Source organism: Notolepis coatsorum (genome assembly GCF_963971535.1).
Source record: "Notolepis coatsorum genome assembly, chromosome: 2".
NCBI classification, from domain to species: domain Eukaryota; kingdom Metazoa; phylum Chordata; class Actinopteri; order Aulopiformes; family Paralepididae; genus Notolepis; species Notolepis coatsorum.
This window is the reverse complement of record NC_140166.1, coordinates 129,186,794-129,209,052: the sequence shown is the minus strand read 5'-3', so window position 1 is coordinate 129,209,052 and position 22,259 is coordinate 129,186,794. Positions and strand designations below refer to the sequence as shown.

At 45.3% G+C, this 22,259-nt stretch overlaps 2 protein-coding genes across 2 annotated transcripts in view; one reads left to right on the top strand and one right to left on the bottom strand.

Annotated features, from left to right (window-relative positions):
* The window catches only part of LOC311223918 (uncharacterized protein), a 38,563-nt gene extending 31,801 nt beyond the window's left edge, over positions 1–6,762 (top strand). The window contains exon 2 of the mRNA XM_084308689.1: positions 1,075–6,762. Within this exon, the coding sequence (XP_084164815.1) occupies positions 1,102–3,525 (2,424 nt within the window). The 5' untranslated portion in view covers positions 1,075–1,101 and the 3' untranslated portion in view covers positions 3,526–6,762. The remainder of the gene's footprint in view (positions 1–1,074) is intronic.
* Positions 6,763–8,731: 1,969 nt separating this feature from the next.
* The window catches only part of kcnn4 (potassium intermediate/small conductance calcium-activated channel, subfamily N, member 4), a 98,546-nt gene continuing 85,018 nt past the window's right edge, over positions 8,732–22,259 (bottom strand). The window contains 5 exon segments of the mRNA XM_084308690.1: positions 8,732–9,519; positions 10,240–10,406; positions 11,094–11,163; positions 15,103–15,224; positions 20,496–20,606. Coding sequence (XP_084164816.1) covers positions 9,516–9,519; positions 10,240–10,406; positions 11,094–11,163; positions 15,103–15,224; positions 20,496–20,606 — 474 coding nt within the window. The 3' untranslated portion in view covers positions 8,732–9,515.

Genomic DNA, 22,259 nt, shown 5'->3' with positions numbered 1-22,259 from the left:
AGTTAGGTGTCTTGCTCAAGGACACTTGGACACGCTGCCCGGGAGTAGTGGGTTGAGGAGTGGGAATCAAACCGGATACCTCCGGATTACCAGATGACTGCTCTACTTCCCGAGCCACTGTCTCCCCCTTAACACTTTCAGAGCCCAAGCTTAACCTTGATTTACCGGTTGAATGACCACCATCCACTTCAATGTTAGCGTTAAAAACGCCTAATCTATGTTTAAAATTATGGCTATGTGTCTAATCTGCCCGTCGCTTATCAATGACACGTTTTCCAGTCAACATTGTCGAAGCGGATTGTTTTTTTATCGGTTCATTTTTGTTTTATAGCATTTTGAAAAGCCCTCGTTTTCAAGGAAAATCTAAATATTCCATGATAAAAGACGTTTACTGGAATATTCTAGAATACACAAAAACGTTCGGCCTATTTATGAATCGTTTTCAAATAAACGCTAGATTACCGATAGTATATGTGTACGTATGCACGCTGGGGCCGCGAGCTGAAAAATCGATTCTCTGATTTCCTCATCAGAGATCGCGCACACAGAGACACATCACACATAGGGCAAACGCTGAGATCTCAGCGAATACAACTCTGATTATCCCAAGGTAAAATAGATTCCTTACCTCAGATCAGATGTTCTCCAAAAAGATCATTCCAATTCCTGATCGCCATTCCAAAAATCGATCACGCTTATTGAGTATTGGCTACTGTGAATATATATTCCAGGCTGATTCCCATCCCGCGATGACTTCCATGTTGAGCAGACAGCTTGCCAGCTCAAGGAGCCAGCTGGCTCCGCCTCTACATATCGACTAAGCTAAGCGACTGACCTGCAGATAGACGATAGGGGGCGCTTTTTTCCATTCTGAGCTGCTGGAGGAGCTGCTGTACCAACGGGAGACTCTGTTGATGAAATATGAAATCAGATCGCTAATAAACAAATAAAACGCTAATACACGTCGTGGGCATTCAGGCATTGGGCTGGTAAAACGTTCATGGGCACTGAAAGTGTTAAAGATTAAAAAAGAAAAAATGCTATAATGCAGTTACATTTTGCTTTCGATTGCAGGGCCTCCGGAGAGGGCAGGGGCTCTATATGTCTGAAGACTCCAGTAGTGGCGACGATGGCTTCTATCCGTCGGTAGAGGCAAACCCTTTCGAAGGGAAGCTGGAGCAGAGATGCTGCGAGTGCGGCGAGAGCTTCCAGTGCACGAGCAGCTTGATGACGCACTACCAGAGCCACAACGTCCAGGCCACGTGTAACATCTGCCAGGTGACCTTCCGACGCATGACGACGCTCTCCACGCACCTGACGAAGGCCCACTCCGATAGCCCCCACTGCGAGACCTGCAACCTGTGGTTCGACAACAAGTGGGAGTTCAACAAGCACCAGGGAACGCATTCGATCGCCTCCCCGCCGTCTGCCGTCCAGAAGAAAACCGAGGAACCGTGTCCCAGGTATGTGGCCGAGGATCACACGTACGGCTGTGCGAACGGTGTAGAGCCGTTGACCGTGAGACCGAGCGGCGGCGGCGCCGGCGGCGACGACGACGACACGCTCGAGTCGAGGCCCTTCTTGGCAAGTGTCGAGACGTGGCGAGAGAGACCCGACCCGGAGGTCGGATACGCAAACCCTGCCCCCCCGAGAACGCTCGAAGTGGGAGATGTCGAGATGGAGATCCCCTATCAGACGAAGAGCGACGAAGAGAGCGAGAACACGGACGACTCGGAGAACTACCACGACGAGGACGAGGACAAGGCGGCCGGGGGGGGCGGTGCAGACCAGGGAAGGAGGGGCTCGGCCGCCGCACCCGGGAGTCGAGGGGTCGGACGCGCGGAGGAGAAGCGAAATGACGAGGGCTCGCACGACGCGTCCGTTAAGGATTCGGACTACAATCCAGGCGACAAAGTGTTGGATTCTGGCTCGGAGACCAGTTCTAGTGGGACGGCCGGTGGCACCATCGATGACGAACACTGTGTGTCGTGTGGCAAAGGGCCATTTAAGAACGTGAAATGCCATTTACCGCACTGCACTGGGAAAAGGCCAGACTTCCAGTGTTCCATGTGCAAACGGAACTTCGCAACGGAAAAGTTAATGCAAGAGCACTGGATGCGTTTGCACGCCTGTGGCGTCTGTAACCAAGTCTTCACTCACTGGAGGGCTTATGTGACCCACCAGTGTGTCAAGCAGAACGCCATCGTGTACAGTCATATAAAGAAACCGCCTTCTACCGTCATATACAGTTGTGCTCCGCTAATACCGAACAAATGCAATCTGTGCAAAGCCTTTTTTCCTACAGAGCAGGATATGTTAAAACATATATTAAAAGATCATAGTAAAAACATGTGCATTGTGCCCATACCCCCCTCCACCTTGACTGTCAAACACGCGAGCGATGCTGTCTCTACCACAGAAGCCCAGTTAGTCCCCTACAGCCCGGGCCTTGCCTCAGAATCCAGCAGGGCCGCGTGCCAGCACCCCAGTCCGGTCAGCCTCGTCGCTACCGCTAGGAAGCCCTTTGTCGCACAGTCATCGGCTGGGTCTCTGCCCTCACTTGTGCTGTCCTCCTCCCGGCCGGGCTCCGTTCCTGCGACGGCCACGTTGGCTACCGGCAGTGTGACCAGCTATATTTTTGTCACGCAGGCCCCCACTGTCGGCACTCAGGTGGCCCCGCAGAAGAGCTTCCCAGTGCAGCAGCAGGTGACTTTCACCGTGCAGAGTGAAACCAAGAATCGGCCCCCGCACATGGCGTCTCAGGGGATGACTAACCTGGTACAGTTTGTGGTACAGAAACAGTCTCTTTTCGCCAAACCCGTCCCTTCGATCCCCCGCACAACCCCCGTCCTGCTGACCGTCCGTTCTCCGGCCGTCAGACCAGTGACGGCTGGCACCTCGGGTCAAGTGACCTACCGGGCCCCGGGGCCCCTTTTCACGACCGCGCCCTCTGCCGGCAGAGCCGCCACCGCCACGACTCGGGTTCGCGTGGCTCCTGTGACCTCGTCGCCGCCCGTGCGCCCGCTGACCGTCGTGGCCGTGTTCATGAACAACAGCCGGGAGCTGGCCCTGAAGGAGCGCATGAGAGCCAGCTGGCGCTCCAAGGCCACGTACCCCTGCCGCCACTGCGGCGCCGTCTCCCGGCAGCCGTCGCTCAACGTCAGCCACCGCTACCGTCGCCGGGGGCGCCGCTCGCACCGGTGCCACTGCGGCCGCGCCTTCTCCCGCCGTCTGCACCTCCTGCGCCACTGCGTCCAGCACGCCGAGGCCACCAGCTACGTCTGCGTGAGCTGCGGCGACACCTTCCGAGGGGCCAGGTTCTTGGAGGAGCACATGAGGGGCGTTTTGCGTTTGAGGTCCGCGTTTCCCAGGATCCCGCGGAAGAAGAAGAAGAGAACGAGGACGGCGTGCAAAGTGCCCTTGTCTTGCGACTGCGGGCAGATGTTTGTAAGGCCTTCCGCTTATATATGGCACCAGCTTAAAAACGCACCGAAAGCTAAACGTCACAAGAAGCCCTCGAAGTAACAGCTCGTCTTTTGGAGCCGAAGGTTCCCCCGAAATCGACTTTGTGTGCCCGGGGAGTAGTCGATTTCAGCGAGCCGAGGTCAGCTTGTACAGACGGGAGCTTGGCCCCATTGGTCTTACATTGGTTCGTGGCTAATTCTGAGCTAGTATGAGACGGCAGCTTGGCCCCATTAATCTTACATTGGTTTGTGGCTAATTATTCGGAGCTAGTATGAGGAACGTGAAAGGACTCAAGTTTCAAGTTTCTTTAAGTTTCAAGTTTCAAGTTTCTTTAATAGTTGTCATACAGAAGTACAGAATACTTTTATACAAAATGCTTCTTACTGTTTCGCTCCAGAGACTGTGTTAGACAAGATAGTATGAAATAAAACTCGACTCGACATCATCATCGGCGAGCAAGAAATGTGGCTCTATGGTTCCGAAAAATCTGAACTATCCCTTTTTTAAGTCTGAAAGATGTAATGAACCTTGTACGCTTTTAATGTCTTTGTGCGACCTTTCTGATCATGTGTGCTGAATTTGGAAGCCAGGATAGTTTATTTAAAGAGCCTTTCACACATATTACCACCATGTCATAAATCTTACTGCAGGTTACGTCCTCGAGGGTTCGCTCTAGCATTCACACACAGCAATTAATAAGTTACAGAAGCAAAGTAAAACCACACATCGATTAGATCTAAATCGTCTTCAGTAATGGCTTTTAATTAGAGGTTTCCAGACAAGTTCTTTAGAATATACATGGGTTAGACGTACAAAAGAACCAGTATAAACGCAGACCAGAATGAAAATATACCCCATTAGGAACTTTCTTTAAAAAAAAAATTGTAAGCTTAAATGCTTCAAATGTCCAGTTAACTACTGATCAAATATTAGTCCAGTTTTCTGCCAATTCAGTTCTCACAAAAGTGCTTGGATTGGTCATATGGTTTGGTCAACGTCGTCGTCAGACCCGGGCCGGGCCAGAGAAATATGATTTTCTTTCAGTTTCAGTTGTATATTCTGTATTCTTTTTTTTTACCATCTTAGCTTAGATGATAAGACTTCTATTTATCTAAAACAGTGTGTGTATTCCTGTGTGTGGGGGCGGGGGGTACAGAGAAATATTACATAGTCTAATTAGTCAGTCAGTGTTGGAAAGTACACAATTCCTTCACTTAAGTAAAAAAAAGAAGAATACCCTGATAGAATAGTACTCTGGTAAAAGTAAAAGTCCTCCGGCCTCCCCTTAAAATTCGTACTTAAATTAAAGTATAAAAGTCTTTGATATTGAATATATTTTAAGTGTCCGTAAGAGATTCCTGCCCACTCTCATTACTTCCTCTTAAACAGACAGGCTTGAACTTTAAAAGTGAATATTTCCATCAGCTTATGTTTTGTCTGTTTTTTTTCTTCAATTTAACAGACCTGCTTCAGATGAATGAAGTGGAATGAAATGTTGGGATATTTTTATTTCCGTCGGAATTTAGCGGAGCAAAACAATAAGGTTCCTTAAAATGGAACAACTTCAGTACAGTACTTAAATCAAGTACTCGATACTCTCTCTCTTTGATTGAACTGATTTTAGCTAATAAATTGCATATGAGTGAGCGTGCGTTCCTGTGATTGCCATGTACTTTATGATCATATCCACCAGATGGCACCATTTGCTTGCAGTTGCTTCTGTGACTTAGCTGCTTTGAGATCAGGTTGATTGTTAAAAGGCTAGATGACTCACCCGTGCTGCTGGCCAATGGAGATAGACGTTGCCACATGGTGGCCATCTTGCCACAGGCAGCACGCCCACTCATAACATGAACCTCTATGGTGCATGTACTATTGAAATAACCATAGCTTGCTAAATTGTCAACCGATTTTCAAAAGGTTTGGTTTGTTATAAATGTCAGATATGTAGTTATCATACTGCATACTTATAATGGACTTTCATATGAAAATAATCTCAACATGTCGAAGCATCCTGAATCTTAGCCATGTTAATAACGTTTGTAATAAACCAAACCGGTTGTAAATCGGTTGAAAATTACTAAATTACTACACTATGGTTATTTCAATGGTACATGCACCATAGACATTCATGTTATGAGTGGACGTGTTGCCTGTGACAAGATGGCCGCCGGTGAACTACGCTGGAGACTCCGCCTCGCACCATCTAGTTATATATATATATATATATATATATATATATGGATTGTTAACCATGTTTCCCTACATAAGCATCCTCTACCCGACTGGATCGTCTTCGTGACCTTAAGGGGGGAAAAGAAACGAATGTAGAAACGGTAAAAACCCTTAAAGTGTTTACAAAAAGGCCAAAGCGGCCCAGTTCCCACAGAACCCGGAAGTAAAGTTGTTTGTGTCTTTCCCTGAATGAGAATAAGAACAAGTCTCTTATCGATGGCTGAAATGCAAAACCTCCTATCTGCTAAATGTCTATTCAGTTTGTCTGCAAGATAGTCCATTCTGCAATAAAACACGTTTTTCTTTAAAATAAAAAAAAACTTTTCAGATGGGAGGTTTTGCGTTTCTGCCAATCGTTATGTGGGCTTGAATGGAGCAGGTTTCTATCTTGCACTGGTAGATCTTTTGGTAAAGATGATCCTTGGAAGAACCGTTGGGTTTCATGTTTGTAAAAAAAAAAGAAGAAAAAAATTATAATTGAAAGATTCTTAGAAAGTTGACTACTAACACTATAAGGCATCTCAAGAATTTCCCTTAAAACAAATGTACATCTTATTCCACAGGAATAAGGCAAAATAAGAGGTCTCAATGAAACCTAGCACAATATTAGAATTAAAAAAAGATAATACAAAGTGTAACTCGGTGAACTATAACAGAGCAAGCCCCAGACCTTTGTGATTGCTAGTGTAGGCTGTGTGAGTCCCCCCCCATAATACTTGTTTGAGATTGATATTAATACAGTGCTTTGTGCATAGTCATAAATACAACTGGTATATACATGCTGGAGCTGTCAAAATATATTGTCACCACCGGCGCAGGGGAAAAGGAAGTATTTTCTTTGTCTTTACAATCAAACCCCGGGGTTTGAGACGGGTCATTGTGCAGTCCATTCAGCACTGGGTCAAGGGACGAGCCCTCGGTGCGGCTGGGTAGTGTAGAGGTCTACTCTTTTTTTTTTTTTTTTTTTTTTAATCCACTTTTTCTCCCATTTTCTATATTTTCTCCCATCCCAATTTCGTATCATCCAATTCAACCCTCCCCTGTCACGAACGCTGTTTCTTGCCTCCCACAGGCCGGCTGCAATGTGGACTAAGTCATACATAGCACAAGTCCCCTCCGGTACTTGAGGTAACAGCAGTCGCATCTTTTCACCTGCGCAGCTCGATCTCTCAGTGGCGAGGAGTAACGCGTGGGAGGCTCACGCTGCCCCCGACACTTCCTGATTCTACTGCGCAGGCGCACCAACCGACCTGTAGGACTCGCTGTCCACAACGCCCGATCCCCACCCATCAGTTTCCCACCCCCTAATATGGCCAATGTGTATTAGTATGGACGGCCAGCTAAACTGAAAGCAATGTGGAGCGCTGGGCTCGAACAGGCGAGCCCAGCGTCTCCGTCATTCGTGGCGAGCGCCTTGCCCACTACGCCACGTAGCCGCCCTGTAGAGGTCTACTCTAAGCACTCTGGCGCGGCTGGGTAGTGTAGAGGTCTACTCTAAGCACTGGCGCGGCTGGGTAGTGTAGAGGTCTACTCTAAGCACTGGTGTGGCTGGGTAGTGTAGAGGTCTACTCTAAGCACTGGGCGGCTGGGTAGTGTAGAGGTCTACTCTAAGCACTCTGGTGCGGCTGGGTAGTGTAGAGGTCTACTCTGGTGCGGCTGGGTAGTGTAGAGGTCTACTCTAAGCACTGGTGGGGCTGGGTAGTGTAGAGGTCTACTCTGGGCGGCTGGGTAGTGTAGAGGTCTACTCTAAGCACTCTGGTGCGGCTGGGTAGTGTAGAGGTCTACTCTGGTGCGGCTGGGTAGTGTAGAGGTCTACTCTAAGCACTGGTGGGGCTGGGTAGTGTAGAGGTCTACTCTAAGCACTGGTGGGGCTGGGTAGTGTAGAGGTCTACTCTAAGCACTGGGCGGCTGGGTAGTGTAGAGGTCTACTCTAAGCACTCTGGTGCGGCTGGGTAGTGTAGAGGTCTACTCTAAGCACTCTGGCGCGGCTGGGTAGTGTAGAGGTCTACTCTAAGCACTCTGGTGCGGCTGGGTAGTGTAGAGGTCTACTCTAAGCACTCTGGCGCGGCTGGGTAGTGTAGAGGTCTACTCTAAGCACTCTGGTGCGGCTGGGTAGTGTAGAGGTCTACTCTAAGCACTCTGGTGCGGCTGGGTAGTGTAGAGGTCTACTCTAAGCACTCTGGTGCGGCTGGGTAGTGTAGAGGTCTACTCTAAGCACTGGTGGGGCTGGGTAGTGTAGAGGTCTACTCTAAGCACTGGTGGGGCTGGGTAGTGTAGAGGTCTACTCTAAGCACTGGTGGGGCTGGGTAGTGTAGAGGTCTACTCTAAGCACTGGTGGGGCTGGGTAGTGTAGAGGTCTACTCTAAGCACTGGTGCGGCTGGGTAGTGTAGAGGTCTACTCTAAGCACTCTGGTGCGGCTGGGTAGTGTAGAGGTCTACTCTAAGCACTGGTGCGGCTGGGTAGTGTAGAGGTCTACTCTAAGCACTCTGGTGCGGCTGGGTAGTGTAGAGGTCTACTCTAAGCACTGGTGCGGCTGGGTAGTGTAGAGGTCTACTCTAAGCACTCTGGTGCGGCTGGGTAGTGTAGAGGTCTACTCTAAGCACTGGGTTGTGTGGAGATCTAGGCGCTTTGGCGCGGCTGGGTAGTGTAGAGTGGGGAGGTGGTCTGGGCGGTGACAGCGCTAACCACTCATAACATGAATGTCTATGGTGCATGTACTATTGAAATAACCGCAGCTTGCAAAATTTTCAAATGGTTTTGATTTGTTATAAACGTTAGATGTAGTTATCATACTGCATATACTTATAATGGACTTTCATATGAAAATAATTTCAACATGTCCAAGCATCCTGGATCATAGCCACATAAATAGCGTTTGTAAATCGGTTGAAAATTTAGCAATCTGCGGTTATTTCAATAGTACATGCACCATAGACATTCATGTTATGAGTGGGCGTGCTGCCTGTGGCAAGATGGCCGCCATGTGGCAACGTTGGTCTCCATTGGCCAGCAGCGCGGGTGAGTCATCTAGCCTTTATACACGTCTATGGTGTAGAGTAGACGACCGCGTGCCGCCTCCACACAGAGTCTCCAGCCGCTCCTCTTCACTGGACAGCGAGTTTCACCGCGCGTGGCTCAGGGGTAGAGCGCGGCGTCCAATGATCGAAGGGTTGGTGGTTCGAATCCCGCTCAAGCCCATGTCCATCCCATCGCCGTTGTGTCCTTGGGCCAGACACTTAACCTACTTGCCTCGTATGAATGTGTATGCATGTGAATGAATGTTGGTGGTGGTCGGAGGGGCCGTAGGCGATGATTATTCGCCACGCTTCCATGAGTCTGAGCTCTGGCTGCAGTTGTAGCTTACCACCACCGGTATGACTGTGTATGAACGAATAATGGACCCTGTGAAGCGCTCTGGGTGTCAGTGAAGAGCGCTATATAAATCCAATCCATTATTATTTGTATTATTATGTTATGAGTGGGCGTGTTGCCTGTGACAAGATGGCCGCAGGTGAACTACGCTGGAGACTCCGCCTTGCACCATCTGGTGGTTATATACATCTATGGTCTTCTACACGCTCCCCACACCGTGGTGTTTAAAAAATATATATATATATCGGGGATTGGAGAAAAGATAGAAAGGCAAAAGAAAAGGGGCACGCCCTCTTGTAGGTATAGCTGTCCTCCCAAGTGGTGCAGCAGGCCATGTGTTTTAGTGCAGCGTTGGGAGGAGAATGTATCCCTTCTCGTTCCCGCGGACGTGTAGAGACGAGTTACTGTCCTCCGTCTCCAGTCCTTAGACACCCGGAGCTAGTCACCTGTTTAAGAAGGAGGGGGGAATACAAAGGGAAATCATTAGTAACATTCTGAGGCTGATGTTATTAACACCAATGTAATGGATATCATTAGTAATATTCTGAGGTTAATGTTATTAACACCAATGTAATAGATATCATTAGTAATATTCTGAGGTTAATGTTATTAACACCAATGTAATAGATATCATTAGTAATATTCTGAGGTTAATGTTATTAACACCAACACCAATGTAATAGATATCATTAGTAATATTCTGAGGTTAATGTTATTAACACCAACACCAATGTAATAGATAGCATTAGTAATATTCTGAGGTTAATGTTATTAACACCAACACCAATGTAATAGATATCATTCTGAGGTCTGTTTCACTGACTGTCTAGCTGTGTCTGTCTCGCTCCTCTGTCTGTTTCTCTCACTCTGTCTCCGTTTGTCTCTCGCTCTCTGTTTGTCTCTCGCTCTCTCTCTCCGTTAGTTGTGCTTGGTGAGTAACAGTCTCACTACCTTATCTCTGTGTTACGGTGGCGCAGGGACAGCAGATCTGAGGTCTGTTGGAAGCAGCGTTCGCCGTCCACTACCTTATCTCTGTGTTACGGTGGCGCAGGGACAGCAGATCTGAGGTCTGTTGGAAGCAGCGTCCACTACCTTATCTCTTGTGTTACGGTGGCGCAGGGCCAGGGACAGCAGATCTGAGGTCTGTTGGAAGCAGCGTCCACTACCTTATCTCTGTGTTACGGTGGCGCAGGGCCTGGGACAGCAGATCTGAGGTCTGTTGGAAGCAGCGCCCGAGCTCGTCCAGCTTGTGCTCCATGGAGATGATGCGCTGCTCCAGCTCTCGATAGGAGTTATTCCAATTGGCACTCAGGTCACACATGATCATCTGCATCTGTTACAATCAATCACATAATAATAATAACAACTGTATTTGTATAGCACCTTTTCATACATGGATTGCAGCTCAAAGTGCTTCACAGCAAATAGCGTAAAATGAACATAGGCAGAACATTTGCATAATAAAAATGGGTCTTAAACCTGCCAAATTTTAGTTTGCTTGAGTTAATATTGGCTTTTCTTTAAAAAAAAAATTTTAAATGTTGCTTTAGTCTGAATGGTCTTCTTGAGTGACAATGCTGCTCTTACGGCCAGTTATCTTAACCGTCTTTCCATCCGTCGTGGGTTATTCATTCCACGAGGAAAATTGGTCCTGTGAATTACTGAGACAATTCACCAACACCTCATTTTGAGACATTTTATAGCCCCTTTCTGCACGGTCACATTTTATGTCTCAATACCTAGTGATGAATAGTGGAAGCTGTGATATACTAGGTAATAATGTAAGTACATTAGTAGATACGTCTGTATAAACGTGTTTTTAAAGTGATGCGAGCTAACCTTATCCTGCTGTGTGTACAGTGTGGCAGTGTGTACATGTATGAGGCAGTGTGTACATGTATGAGGCAGTGTGTACATGTGTGAGGCAGTGTGTACATGTATGAGGCAGTGTGTACATGTATGTGGCAGTGTGTGTACATGTATACAGTGTGGCAGCTGTGACACGTGTGTGGTAATTTACCTTGGACAGGTCAACCATCTCACTGGCGTAATCCCTCAGCTTCCTTTGTTTGAGGCGTAAGTGCCGAAAGCTGTCCAGTAGGGGAGAAACGTGCGACAAATGTCAGTTATTATGTTAAAGTAATAACAGGATTATTAGTAGAGACAGTAGGTGGCGCTGCCGAGCAGTACGCCTTCAGGTTTCTATTTTCCACAAGTACAGAAATGAATTAAATTCAAAACCTTTTATTTATTTATTTATTTTCAAAAAGGACAATTGAGGTCCCCCTCCTTTTCAATGTCGTCGAGACTTACAGACATTTCAATGCACCAATTCCTAACATGTACATAGTGATACAATAAAATAAATTGTTTACATAGTAAACATATACATAGATGGAGTGCATTAAAAGGAAGAACACCACATCACTTGTAAAATGCACTAATATAAGTAAGTTAAACCTTTCACTACCAAATGGTTAACCCTTTCACTGCGACAATACAGAAGGTTAACCCTTTCACTGCCACACGACAAAGGGTTAACCCTTTCACTACCACACTACAGAAGGTTAACCCTTTCATGAAAGGGTTAAAAACTGTTACAGACTGTGGCAGGCAGGCCTGCAGGTAAGCCTCTTAACTTCCCCTGCGTTATAGGTAGTATTATCTTCAGTGAGAGCTGGAGAGAGTTCCATGTAGCAGGGCCACTATAATGAAAGTCTGATTTTCCAAGTTGGGTCTGTATATGGGGAATGATCGTCATAGGTATGATTGCCATAGGTGTACATGACATGGTCCGATTTGAGCGTGCAGCCGTGGTATGTATTTTAAATGGGTAGGCTAAACGATCCTTGACGTTTTAGGGTTGGAAAAACCCTAAATTTAGTTTCTAAGTTGGACGAAACCGAGCCTCCCTAAAAAAGAAAACCGGAAACCAATATTGCAGGGAACTTCCATCAAGCAGCTCTGGACTAAAACAGTTTTCTGAGCCTTTGTGCTGAATCCGAGAGCCAAGAAATGTGATGCATAAAAGCTTGAGAAGTCCCCTCGCAGCTATAGTGCCTCAGTATAGTGTTCTCAATACGGAGGTGTTGGAAGTACCTCCCACCCTGACTTTCCAATATATATATATATTACAGTTTCTGCTACACTAATGAGTGGAAAGTGCAATCTCTCAAACTAGACTGCCACACACACAGGGCCGGACCTAGCACATTTGGTGCCCTAGGCAAGATTTACCCCCCCCCCCAAATTAAAACTTCTCAACAGTTAGCACCTTTTATTGTTTACAAACAAGAACAAGAGGGGGGCACAAAAAACGTATTATTATTATTATTATTATTATTATTATTTGTATTTATTTAATTTAACTCTTTTGCTTGGCACAGTTGTTGGCAACCACCTATGTCACCTATAGGAAGCTCTACCCCTGCAAAAAAAAGGATGGAGGCAGCATGGCCTAGAGGTAAAGAGGCCGGTCAGTAACCAAAAGGTTGCTGGTTCGAATCCCGCCACTGATGGGAGAGCGTATTTCTCAACCCGTCGCTCTCTACCCCAAAACTGCTCCAGGGGGCACTGCACTGCACGATGCACCTCTCTGATTAAATGCATACAGTATGTGTGGAGGACTATGTGTGTGTAACTAGGAGGGATATGAGGACTATGTATGTAACTAGGAGGGATATGAGGACTATGTATGTAACTAGGAGGGATATGAGGACTGTGTGTAACTAGGAGGGATATGAGGACTGTGTGTAACTAGGAGGGATATGAGGACTGTGTAACTATGAGGGATATGAGGACTGTGTGTAACTAGGAGGGATATGAGGACTGTATGTAACTAGGAGGGATATGAGGACTGTGTGTAACTATGAGGGATATGAGGACTGTGTGTAACTAGGGGGGATATGAGGACTGTGTATGTAACTAGGAGGGATATGAGGACTGTGTAACTATGAGGGATATGAGGACTGTGTGTGTCACTAGGAGGGATATGAGGAATGTGTGTAACTAGGAGGGATATGAGGACTGTGTGTCACTAGGAGGGATATGAGGACTGTGTCACTAGGAGGGATATGAGGACTGTGTGTAACTAGGAGGGATATGAGGACTGTATGTAACTAGGAGGGATATGAGGACTGTATGTGTAACTAGGAGGGATATGAGGACTGTGTGTGTAACTAGGAGGGATATGAGGACTATGTGTAACTAGGAGGGATATGAGGACTGTGTGTAACTAGGAGGGATATGAGGACTGTATGTGTAACTAGGAGGGATATGAGGACTATGTGTAACTAGGAGGGATATGAGGACTGTGTGTGTAACTAGGAGGGATATGAGGACTGTGTGTAACTAGGAGGGATATGAGGACTGTGTGTGTAACTAGGAGGGATATGAGGACTATGTGTAACTAGGAGGGATATGAGGAATGTGTGTGTAACTAGGAGGGATATGAGGACTGTGTGTCACTAGGAGGGATATGAGGACTGTGTATGTGTCAGTAGGAGGGATATGAGGACTGTGTGTTTGTGTAACTAGGAGGGATATGAGGACTGTGTGTCACTAGGAGGGATATGAGGACTATGTGTAACTAGGAGGGATATGAGGACTGTATGTGTAACTAGGAGGGATATGAGGACTGTATGTGTAACTAGGAGGCAGGCACGTGCACACATAGAGCCTAAGGGGTGCTTGAGCACCTGCCTTTTTGAGCCTCGTAAAAAAAGTGCCATTAAAAAATAAAGATTTAAAAAAAAAAATTACCGTTACGCATATAGACTGCCCTTCCAACTGAAAAATGTCAGGATATAATCAAAATAATTGGTAAAGAGAGAGAGATGCCCCATATTCCATTGCAGTTCAGCGTGCATCTCCGCGGACCTATATATTTTATGCATAGCGTGGGTGGTGATGATGATGATGATAGAAACCGCTGTGGCGCATACAGTTGAATGCTGGTATTACACTCATTGAGGGACACGAAGAAGTCAAGTCCGATGGGATTTGGGAATCTCAAATACAAATCGGGATTGGAATAAAAAATGCATTATATTAAACAATACAGAATATACAGCACTTCTTGGGGTCTGTAGGGTAAGCACTTATTCCCTCCCCCCTGAACATTTATCGAGATGTATGGGCCTTTTAAGTCAGTGATAAAAGTGTCTTTCAAGGATAAGTGAGGTCCTGCACTGATTATTATAGTTCAATATTTGATCACCAAAACCCCCCAAAAAGCATAAAAAGGGGGCCCCCCGCCCAAAAAGGGCCCTTAAAAATCGGGCTTCCGCGCGCTCGGTTAAAACACACACACGTATAGTGCCCTTTTCAGCCTTTGAGCACCTGCCCCTCTAAAGTCCTGTGCACGTCCCTGCTAGGAGGGATATGAGGACTATGTGTAACTAGGAGGGATATGAGGACTATATGTGTAACTAGGAGGGATATGAGGACTGTTTTTACTGTGTTTACATAATATAGTATAATAATATATATATAAATATTTTTCTTTATATACATAGCATATTACCCGCGTCCCGCCTTTTGGTGGGTTAGGGCGAGTGTGACCATGCCCGGTGCCTTATAGGGGGACACTGGGGCGGGGCCTGGTCAAGTGCATGGGTGCATTGTTTTCGTTAATGAAGTACAGTAGGTACTGGAGATGAGGTATATCTCAATATGGCGAAAGAGCGAGACGCTCTGCCAGTACTCATATAACTAGGTTATATACATAACCTATCGATAAAGATTAGGCTACACTAATATTATAGTATTAAAAATAAGTTATATTCATTAAAGAAAGTTGATTTAATAAATAAATTACTAATTTAATCAGATTAATCACTTTATTCAAATTGAGGATTTAGTTTGAGGATATTTATTAAAAATATATATATTTTGATATTTTTTTTTAACTAAGGTTCGAACGTTCGTTAGAAAAACCCTGACGAAGTTCGAATCCCAAAAACAGGCTTCGGGGGCAGCCTTATTGTGGAGACAGGACGGAGAATAGGCGTGGTGGTGCTGTGACTCACACTCTGATGGCCTCCAGGAGGCATCTCTGGTGCCGCCGGTGTTCTCCGCGGTTGCCCTTCGCCAGGTCGGTGCGATGCAGGAGCCAACACTCCCGGAGCACGTTAGCGGCCGCATGGCGGATCTGGGGAAAAGAGACGGCGGTCGACAGTGGAATCGATCAAAGCGTGGACAGACCCCCGATCTCGCTTAGCCCGTTCACTGCCGCACTACCAAACGGTTAACCCTTTCCCTGCGACAATACACAGACTGTTAACCCTTTCACTGCCACACAACAGCAGGTTAACCCTTTCACTGCCACACTACAGAAGGTTAACCCTTTACTATCACACTACCGACGGTAACCGTTCGAATATGTCAAATATGTAACTACAGTACGTATCAACCGCAGGATAAAGGAACATAATGTATGTTGTGTTTTTACCATAAGTGATATGTTTATGTATTGTATAAGTAATATATATTTACGTTTCGTATAGGCCTACGTAGTTCTGTTTTTAGAAAGAACTATGTAGGTAATTGGGAGGCATATGTAATCATTTGATAGGTACAGGGCACTACCTAAAACACAAATTTGCAATAGCTGCAACCACGTACTGTACATGCATGCAATCGTATATAAACACACACACACACACATACAATGGGGTATGTGTGTCCCTGCCCCATGGTCAAGCTTTCCATAAAGTTTGGCCATATTACGTGAATCCGTTTGGAAGTTATGCACCTTTGTGTCGTAGGCCACTCCCACTCCTTTTTTTGGTTATAGGCCACTCCCACTCCTTTTTGTATAGGCCACTCCCCCTTTTGCCAATTGTCATGAACAGTTAATCAGCCGTTCTTTGGGTCGTGACCAACCTTTCCGCGAAATCTTGGGCAAATCCGTGAATCCATTTGGAATAGGGCTAGGACTTTATCACGTTAATTTCGATTAATTAACTACAGAAAAATTATGTAAAAAATATTACAAATTTGTATCACATAAACGCATAAACATCCGGCAAGCGTCATCTGACAAGCCGTTCGGATGAGTCACATCCGGTTGTGAACAGTCCTGAACTGACCAGTGACCAGTCACCGCTGATGACGAAAATGATTGACCACCATTGTAGCCAAGTAGTGTTTGCGCCAAAAGCGATCCCAGACGGGCGCTCAGAGTGAGGGAAGGTGACACAAGAAGATGAAGAAGTCCTTTGTTTTGACTCAAAATAAAGCCAGTGGATGGCCATTTTGGATAATCACGCTGAATAACTGCGGTACACACATTACAAAAACCTTTGTGAAATACTCATTTTCCGTGGGAATTTTATTAACTTTGGACCTGTATGACTATAAGACTTCAGGCTATGGAACCGTTATGTTTTCCAGCTCCTACCTCTCAGCTGGAACTTAAAAACAGGCATCTGGCAACAAGTAAACAGAAATGTGAGTACAGTACACACACACAACTTCAAACCTCGGTTACTCTATTTCATTAGTACTCAAAGTGATTTCTCTTTATTGTGTAAGAAATTTCGGAATGTTACCATTCAAAAGAGAAAAGGTCCTTTCCGATATATATATATTATTCCTAAAATTGCTGCACTTTGTTAGAAATTGCATTGATCTGACTGTTGGTCTGTGTAGTTGCTAATAAACAAGATTTTGCTGCTTAAACGTATGTATAATGAACAAAATATTGGAAGTTATGTGCCTTTTTGCGACAGGCCACTCCCACTGACACACCCCCTTTTAGTCAATTGGCATTGACCTTGCCAAATACTTACTGTCAAATTACAGTAAATTCAAATACATTTACAGATTACAACCTTATTTAATGGTTAATATTTTGATAAAAGGTAATTTACTGTATTTTTATGGCATTTACACTTAAAGTAGAAAAACAAAAGTAATCTGTAAAATAATAGTGAATTTCCTGTGAAAAAACATAAATTTTTTACAGTGTACTGTAGGGTGAAAACTGTGGCCGCTAGAGGGTGAGGAATTTTGTGGACCGACAGAACTAACCTATGGTCGCAACTAAAACATAAAAAAATAATTAACTGTTCGTATATATTTGTTTATGTTTGTGTATGTGTTTGGATTTGTTGATGCCATCATTGAAAATGCGGGTAAAATAAGAAATAAAATAAAATCAAGGACACTTTGACCGTAACCAGGGTGATTCCTCTGGGATATGAAACATTTTATATTTCACAAAAACGTTATACAGCATATCCCGCCGGAGTATTACACCAGTGTGGAGGCATCCTCGTCTCCTCGCCCCACATCAAAACGGACGTTTTGAAGATCCGAAAACCAGCGCGTCGCTCTCAACCCTGGTCGCCGCTGGTCGCGACCTAATAAAAAGGAACGGACGGGGGGACGTAATTATCACACAGAAGGGCACGCGAAGACAACCGTTAACTCTGGGCCGGCTAATAACGCAGGCTGCAAACATTCCGGCATTTTTTCCAGTACCACTCATTTCTCTCCCAGTCTTTGATTCTATTCGTGTCTGTCGGTCTTCCTGCCCGGTACACTGCCCTGAGATGATGTCACTCTGGCCCTTGTTGTGAGGGTTATTATTAGGGGCTGTCAGTGTCTCTGCATCCAGATGTCCTCCCCTGTTCCCGTCAGTGTAAATCTGGATCACACGAGCCCACAAACACACACACACACACACACACACACACCAAAACAACCTCAAGCGAGAGAGGTAAGGATGAACCCAGCAACAGGATGCAGCCATTGGGAGAGAGGAAGTGGTTGTATCCTCCAAAGAGACATTCCTCTGCTGACCGCCGCTTGTCGTATACGGCACAGTATGGTACAAAGCCACAGCAAAGGAGCGCAAATCTTTACCTAGATTGTAAGAACTTACGGGGGAAATAAACTGGTAATCAAGTTTGTATATAATCGGGTATCTTCCACAAAAAGTCCCTGTGACACAGTGTGTTTCTCCACTAGTGTTTATTTTCCAGTAGGGATGTCCGATATTATCGGCCGACCGATATTATCGGCCGATATCGGCAGTAAAATGTGATATCGGAAAATATCGGTATCGGTTTAAAAAAAGAAAAAAACAATAACAATATTTATTATATATATATATCTAGTGAAATTATTAGTTACCTGAAATTATTCAGTTTTTTGGGGCGGGAAACCCTGCATATATCGGTATCGGTTGATATCGGTATCGGAAATTAAGAGTTGGACAATATCGGAATATCGGTATCGGTAAAAAAGCCAATATCGAGCATCCCTATTTTCCAGGCATCTCGTCCTTCCCAACAATAAACAAACAGATGGATCCTGTCGAAAGCGACAAGAGTAACCCCTTTGCAAGCCACTTCCACACACACACACTTCCACACACACACACACTTCCACACACACACACACAACCAGTTTCCTGGCCGTCCCCCAATGTCGTCCAGGACTGACACGAGTGTCTTTCCTGACGGCGACACTATTGTTTCCTCCTCTTGACGCCTCGCGGAGGCTATAAAGAGGTTGGCAAGCCTCGTCTCCCAGCCCACCCCCTGACCCCGCGCACCTTTCCCACACTATTCTGACCCCTGGCGTGCCCTATTTAAGGAAAAAAATTATATTATAAAAATACTCTGAAGCCATAACACACACACGCGCGTGCGGCATGGAAAAATGATCAGCTCTTCCACACCCTGAAGGCCCCATCCGCTTCGTCGTCCTCCTGTTTGTCTCGTAGGCAACATGCGACGGGAGAGACGGCGGCTGTTGTCTGTTTATCATATCATCAATATGAAGGGATTGATTGATTGATTGATTGAACACTTTTAACAGATTGCAGAATGGGTACAATACACACAATTGTTAAGGGGATGCAGACCAGAGAAAGACTTTCATCTAGTTTACATCAGGGTCCCCCATTTTCAATTAATCGTAAATTAGGCCCTGTTTAGACGGAAATGCTAGCAGGTGAATCCGCAAAAATATTTTTTCGGATGTGCCTTTCGTTTATACGGAAACGGCGTTTTTACGGGGTGAAACCGCAAAAAAGTGAGACTACCTTCCAGGGTGGAATTCCTAGAAACGATAAACCTTTACGCTCTCGTCTAAACTGTCAAACCGCATAAAACGATAAGACGACTTTTGCGGTTTCTGTTCAGACTCTCTCCGTCTAAACGTAGCCTTAGATTGGATGTAGATGTAAGAGCTGCGGTCCACGGCTTCTATAGCTCCCTTCAAAGTGCTGCCTAACCTTCAAAGTGCTGCCTAACCTTCAAAGTGCTGCCTAACCTTAACTCAGCATTAGGCCGTTTCATCCAGGTCTGGGAATCTTTTGCATGTGAACTGACCGGCCTCTTGCCAAAGCAAGAACCAAGAGAACCAATAATTGGTTACGCTAGTTTGTAATGTCATCAAGTGACTCTGAGGCAGCACTGTAAAGGAATAGAGGGACAACGATATAGTTATATACTGTAATGTCAGGCCTATTTATATGCAGATGATAGTTATATACTGTATTGTCAGGCCTATTTATATGCAGATGATGGTTATATACTGTAATGTCAGGCCTATTTATATGCAGATGATAGTTATATACTGTATTGTCAGGCCTATTTATATGCAGATGATAGTTATATACTGTATTGTCAGGCCCCTTTATATGCAGATGATAGTTATATACTGTATTGTCAGGCCTATTTATATGCAGATGATACAGTTATATACTGTATTGTCAGGCCCCTTTATATGCAGATGATACAGTTATATACTGTATTGCTGACACTGCTCAGCTAGCTATGGAGAAGCTGCAGCTTTCTTTTAATGCCGTCCAGAAAGTATTTTGAAGATAAAAAAAAAAAAAAAAACATAGACTAACCTACATAATTCAACTGCAAATGGTTCAAATATTGAAAGGGTCACAGAATACAAATATCTGGGAGTCTGGTTCAACGACAAATTCACATTTAATACCACATAGGTAAACTTACTAGCAAATTTGTGACAAAATATTGTCTTTCTGTACAGAAACAAAGCCAAGCGTCAACTTTCTTGTCATTTCTGGAGTATGGGGATGTGATCTGACTACAGACACCCTGCTGTCATCACACTCAGCCCCTTAGTCTCTGTTTACCACTCAGTCCTGAGGTTTATTACCAGTGATAGCTACAACACTATAATATAAAAGAGAAGTGGGAGTGGCCTATAACAAAAAAGAGGAGTGGGAGTGGTCTATAACAAAAAAGATGAGTGGGAGTGGCCTATAACTCCCACTCCATTTTCTTTATAGGCCACTCCCACTTCTCTTTTATACGATATATCCTCGTGAACCCGGCCACAAGGCGGACGACTCTCGCCCCACATCTCGCACAAATTCTAAAGGAACGTTTTTGAAGATGCATTGAAAGCCAGCGCGCCACTCGCTCACCCGCTTGGAGATCTGAATGTCCATCATGAAGAAGTGCACGTGTTTCTCCCCTTTGTTCAGAGCCAGCTTCTTGGTCACGACCGCCACCAGCATGGCGGTGCAAGCCACGCCCTAAAAAGAAACGACAACACATGATGTCATGGTTACCGCGATACGCATCACACCCCCCCCCCCCCTGCTTCAACGGTGACGTCAGCGTTCACTCTATCACAGACAGACAGACAGACAGACAGACAGACAGACAGACGTCTCTCCACAATAGACTGAAACGTTACACAAGGATAAAAAAAACGATTGACTGCCCTTTACCTGACGGCTGTATTTAGCCAAAATAATTATGCCACAATGGAGCAGGTTGTCTGCCAACTTCGACAAGGCGGGCGTTCAAAACATGCTTTTGTGTTTTTAAGAGGCTTATCTGATCGGTCGCAAACTGGGAGTGCTTTCTTGAGCCGTTGTTTTTTTTTTCTTTAGATATTGTGAGCAGAAGGTTTGGTGACGATGTCGGTGGAAGTCGACGCGGAGGCGAGGACCGTGTCTCGTTCCTTTCTGGTTGGGCTGAAAGTGACTCCCGAGTTTGTGACGAATACGATTATATTCAAATGTAGACTATCCCTGAAACCTGGCTTGTTTTAATTGGTTCAAGTTTTGTTTTATTTGTCACATATAAAGGTACACATGTACATTACAGTGAAATATACAAAACTAAAATGTACAAAATGCAAATAAAAAAGAGAAAAGAGGTGCACAGCGATCCTGAAGCTCTTGTGTGCCCAGCGCCTCCTGTTTTACTTAAAGGAACATGCCAACATTTTGGGAAATTAGCTGACCGTCTTCTCCAGAGAGAGACAACAAGATGGATACCAGTCTCCTCTCTGTGCGTTCAGTAGAAAGCTATCTGGCTGCATGTTAGCCTAGCTTAGCACAATGAATGGAAGCGGACATGGCCGGTTAGCCTTCGGGAGAGGTGTTAGTTGGACAATGCCTAGGAGAAGACGGTAAGCTAATTTCCCAAAATGTTGGCGTGTTCCTTTTTAAATGGCCTTTTTCAAAGGTTTTATAACTTTTATAAATAATCTATATATCTTGTCTTACACCATGCCACCTTCCTTCTCTAGGGGAAGAAGCTTCTTTAATACCTCATATGGTTTTCCTCCAATAAATGAAAGTTATGTTTAGACTGAGAGCTCAATGGTTAAACATAGGGCCGGGGTATAACAGTGTGGCTTTCCTCCGAGAATAACTATGCTATTGCTGGACACGGAACTACAGAATTCTGACAAATGTTCACACATGCCAGTGTCATACAACCAGACGGGATCACGGGACACATGCAGATACGAGACCAACAGCCATTTTTTGGTCAATCTTTACCTGTTGTCTTGTCCGTTCTGTGGCTTGCATTGATTAAAACGGGGAGAGAGAGGGAGAGGGAGGGAGAGAGAGGGAGAGGGAGAGAGAGCGCCCATTCGGGTCAATCTGCAGAAATAATCCCAACGCTTCCGAATGTCAGCCTAGAACTGTACAGAAAGACGATCTCTTTACCGAGGTTACCGATGTGTGGTACTTAATAAAGGGGAATTTGACGTCGAGCCATAATCCCAGATATTTGGATTCTGTGACACTTTACAGTTGAAATATGTAGGTTATCGTAGAGAGTGCCTAGAACCGTCGCTAAGTGCGAGTCCACCCCGAGAGCAATCAGGGAATTTCTGGGAAGCACAACATCCTTCCCAGGATCCATCTGCACCCACTGGTCGGATG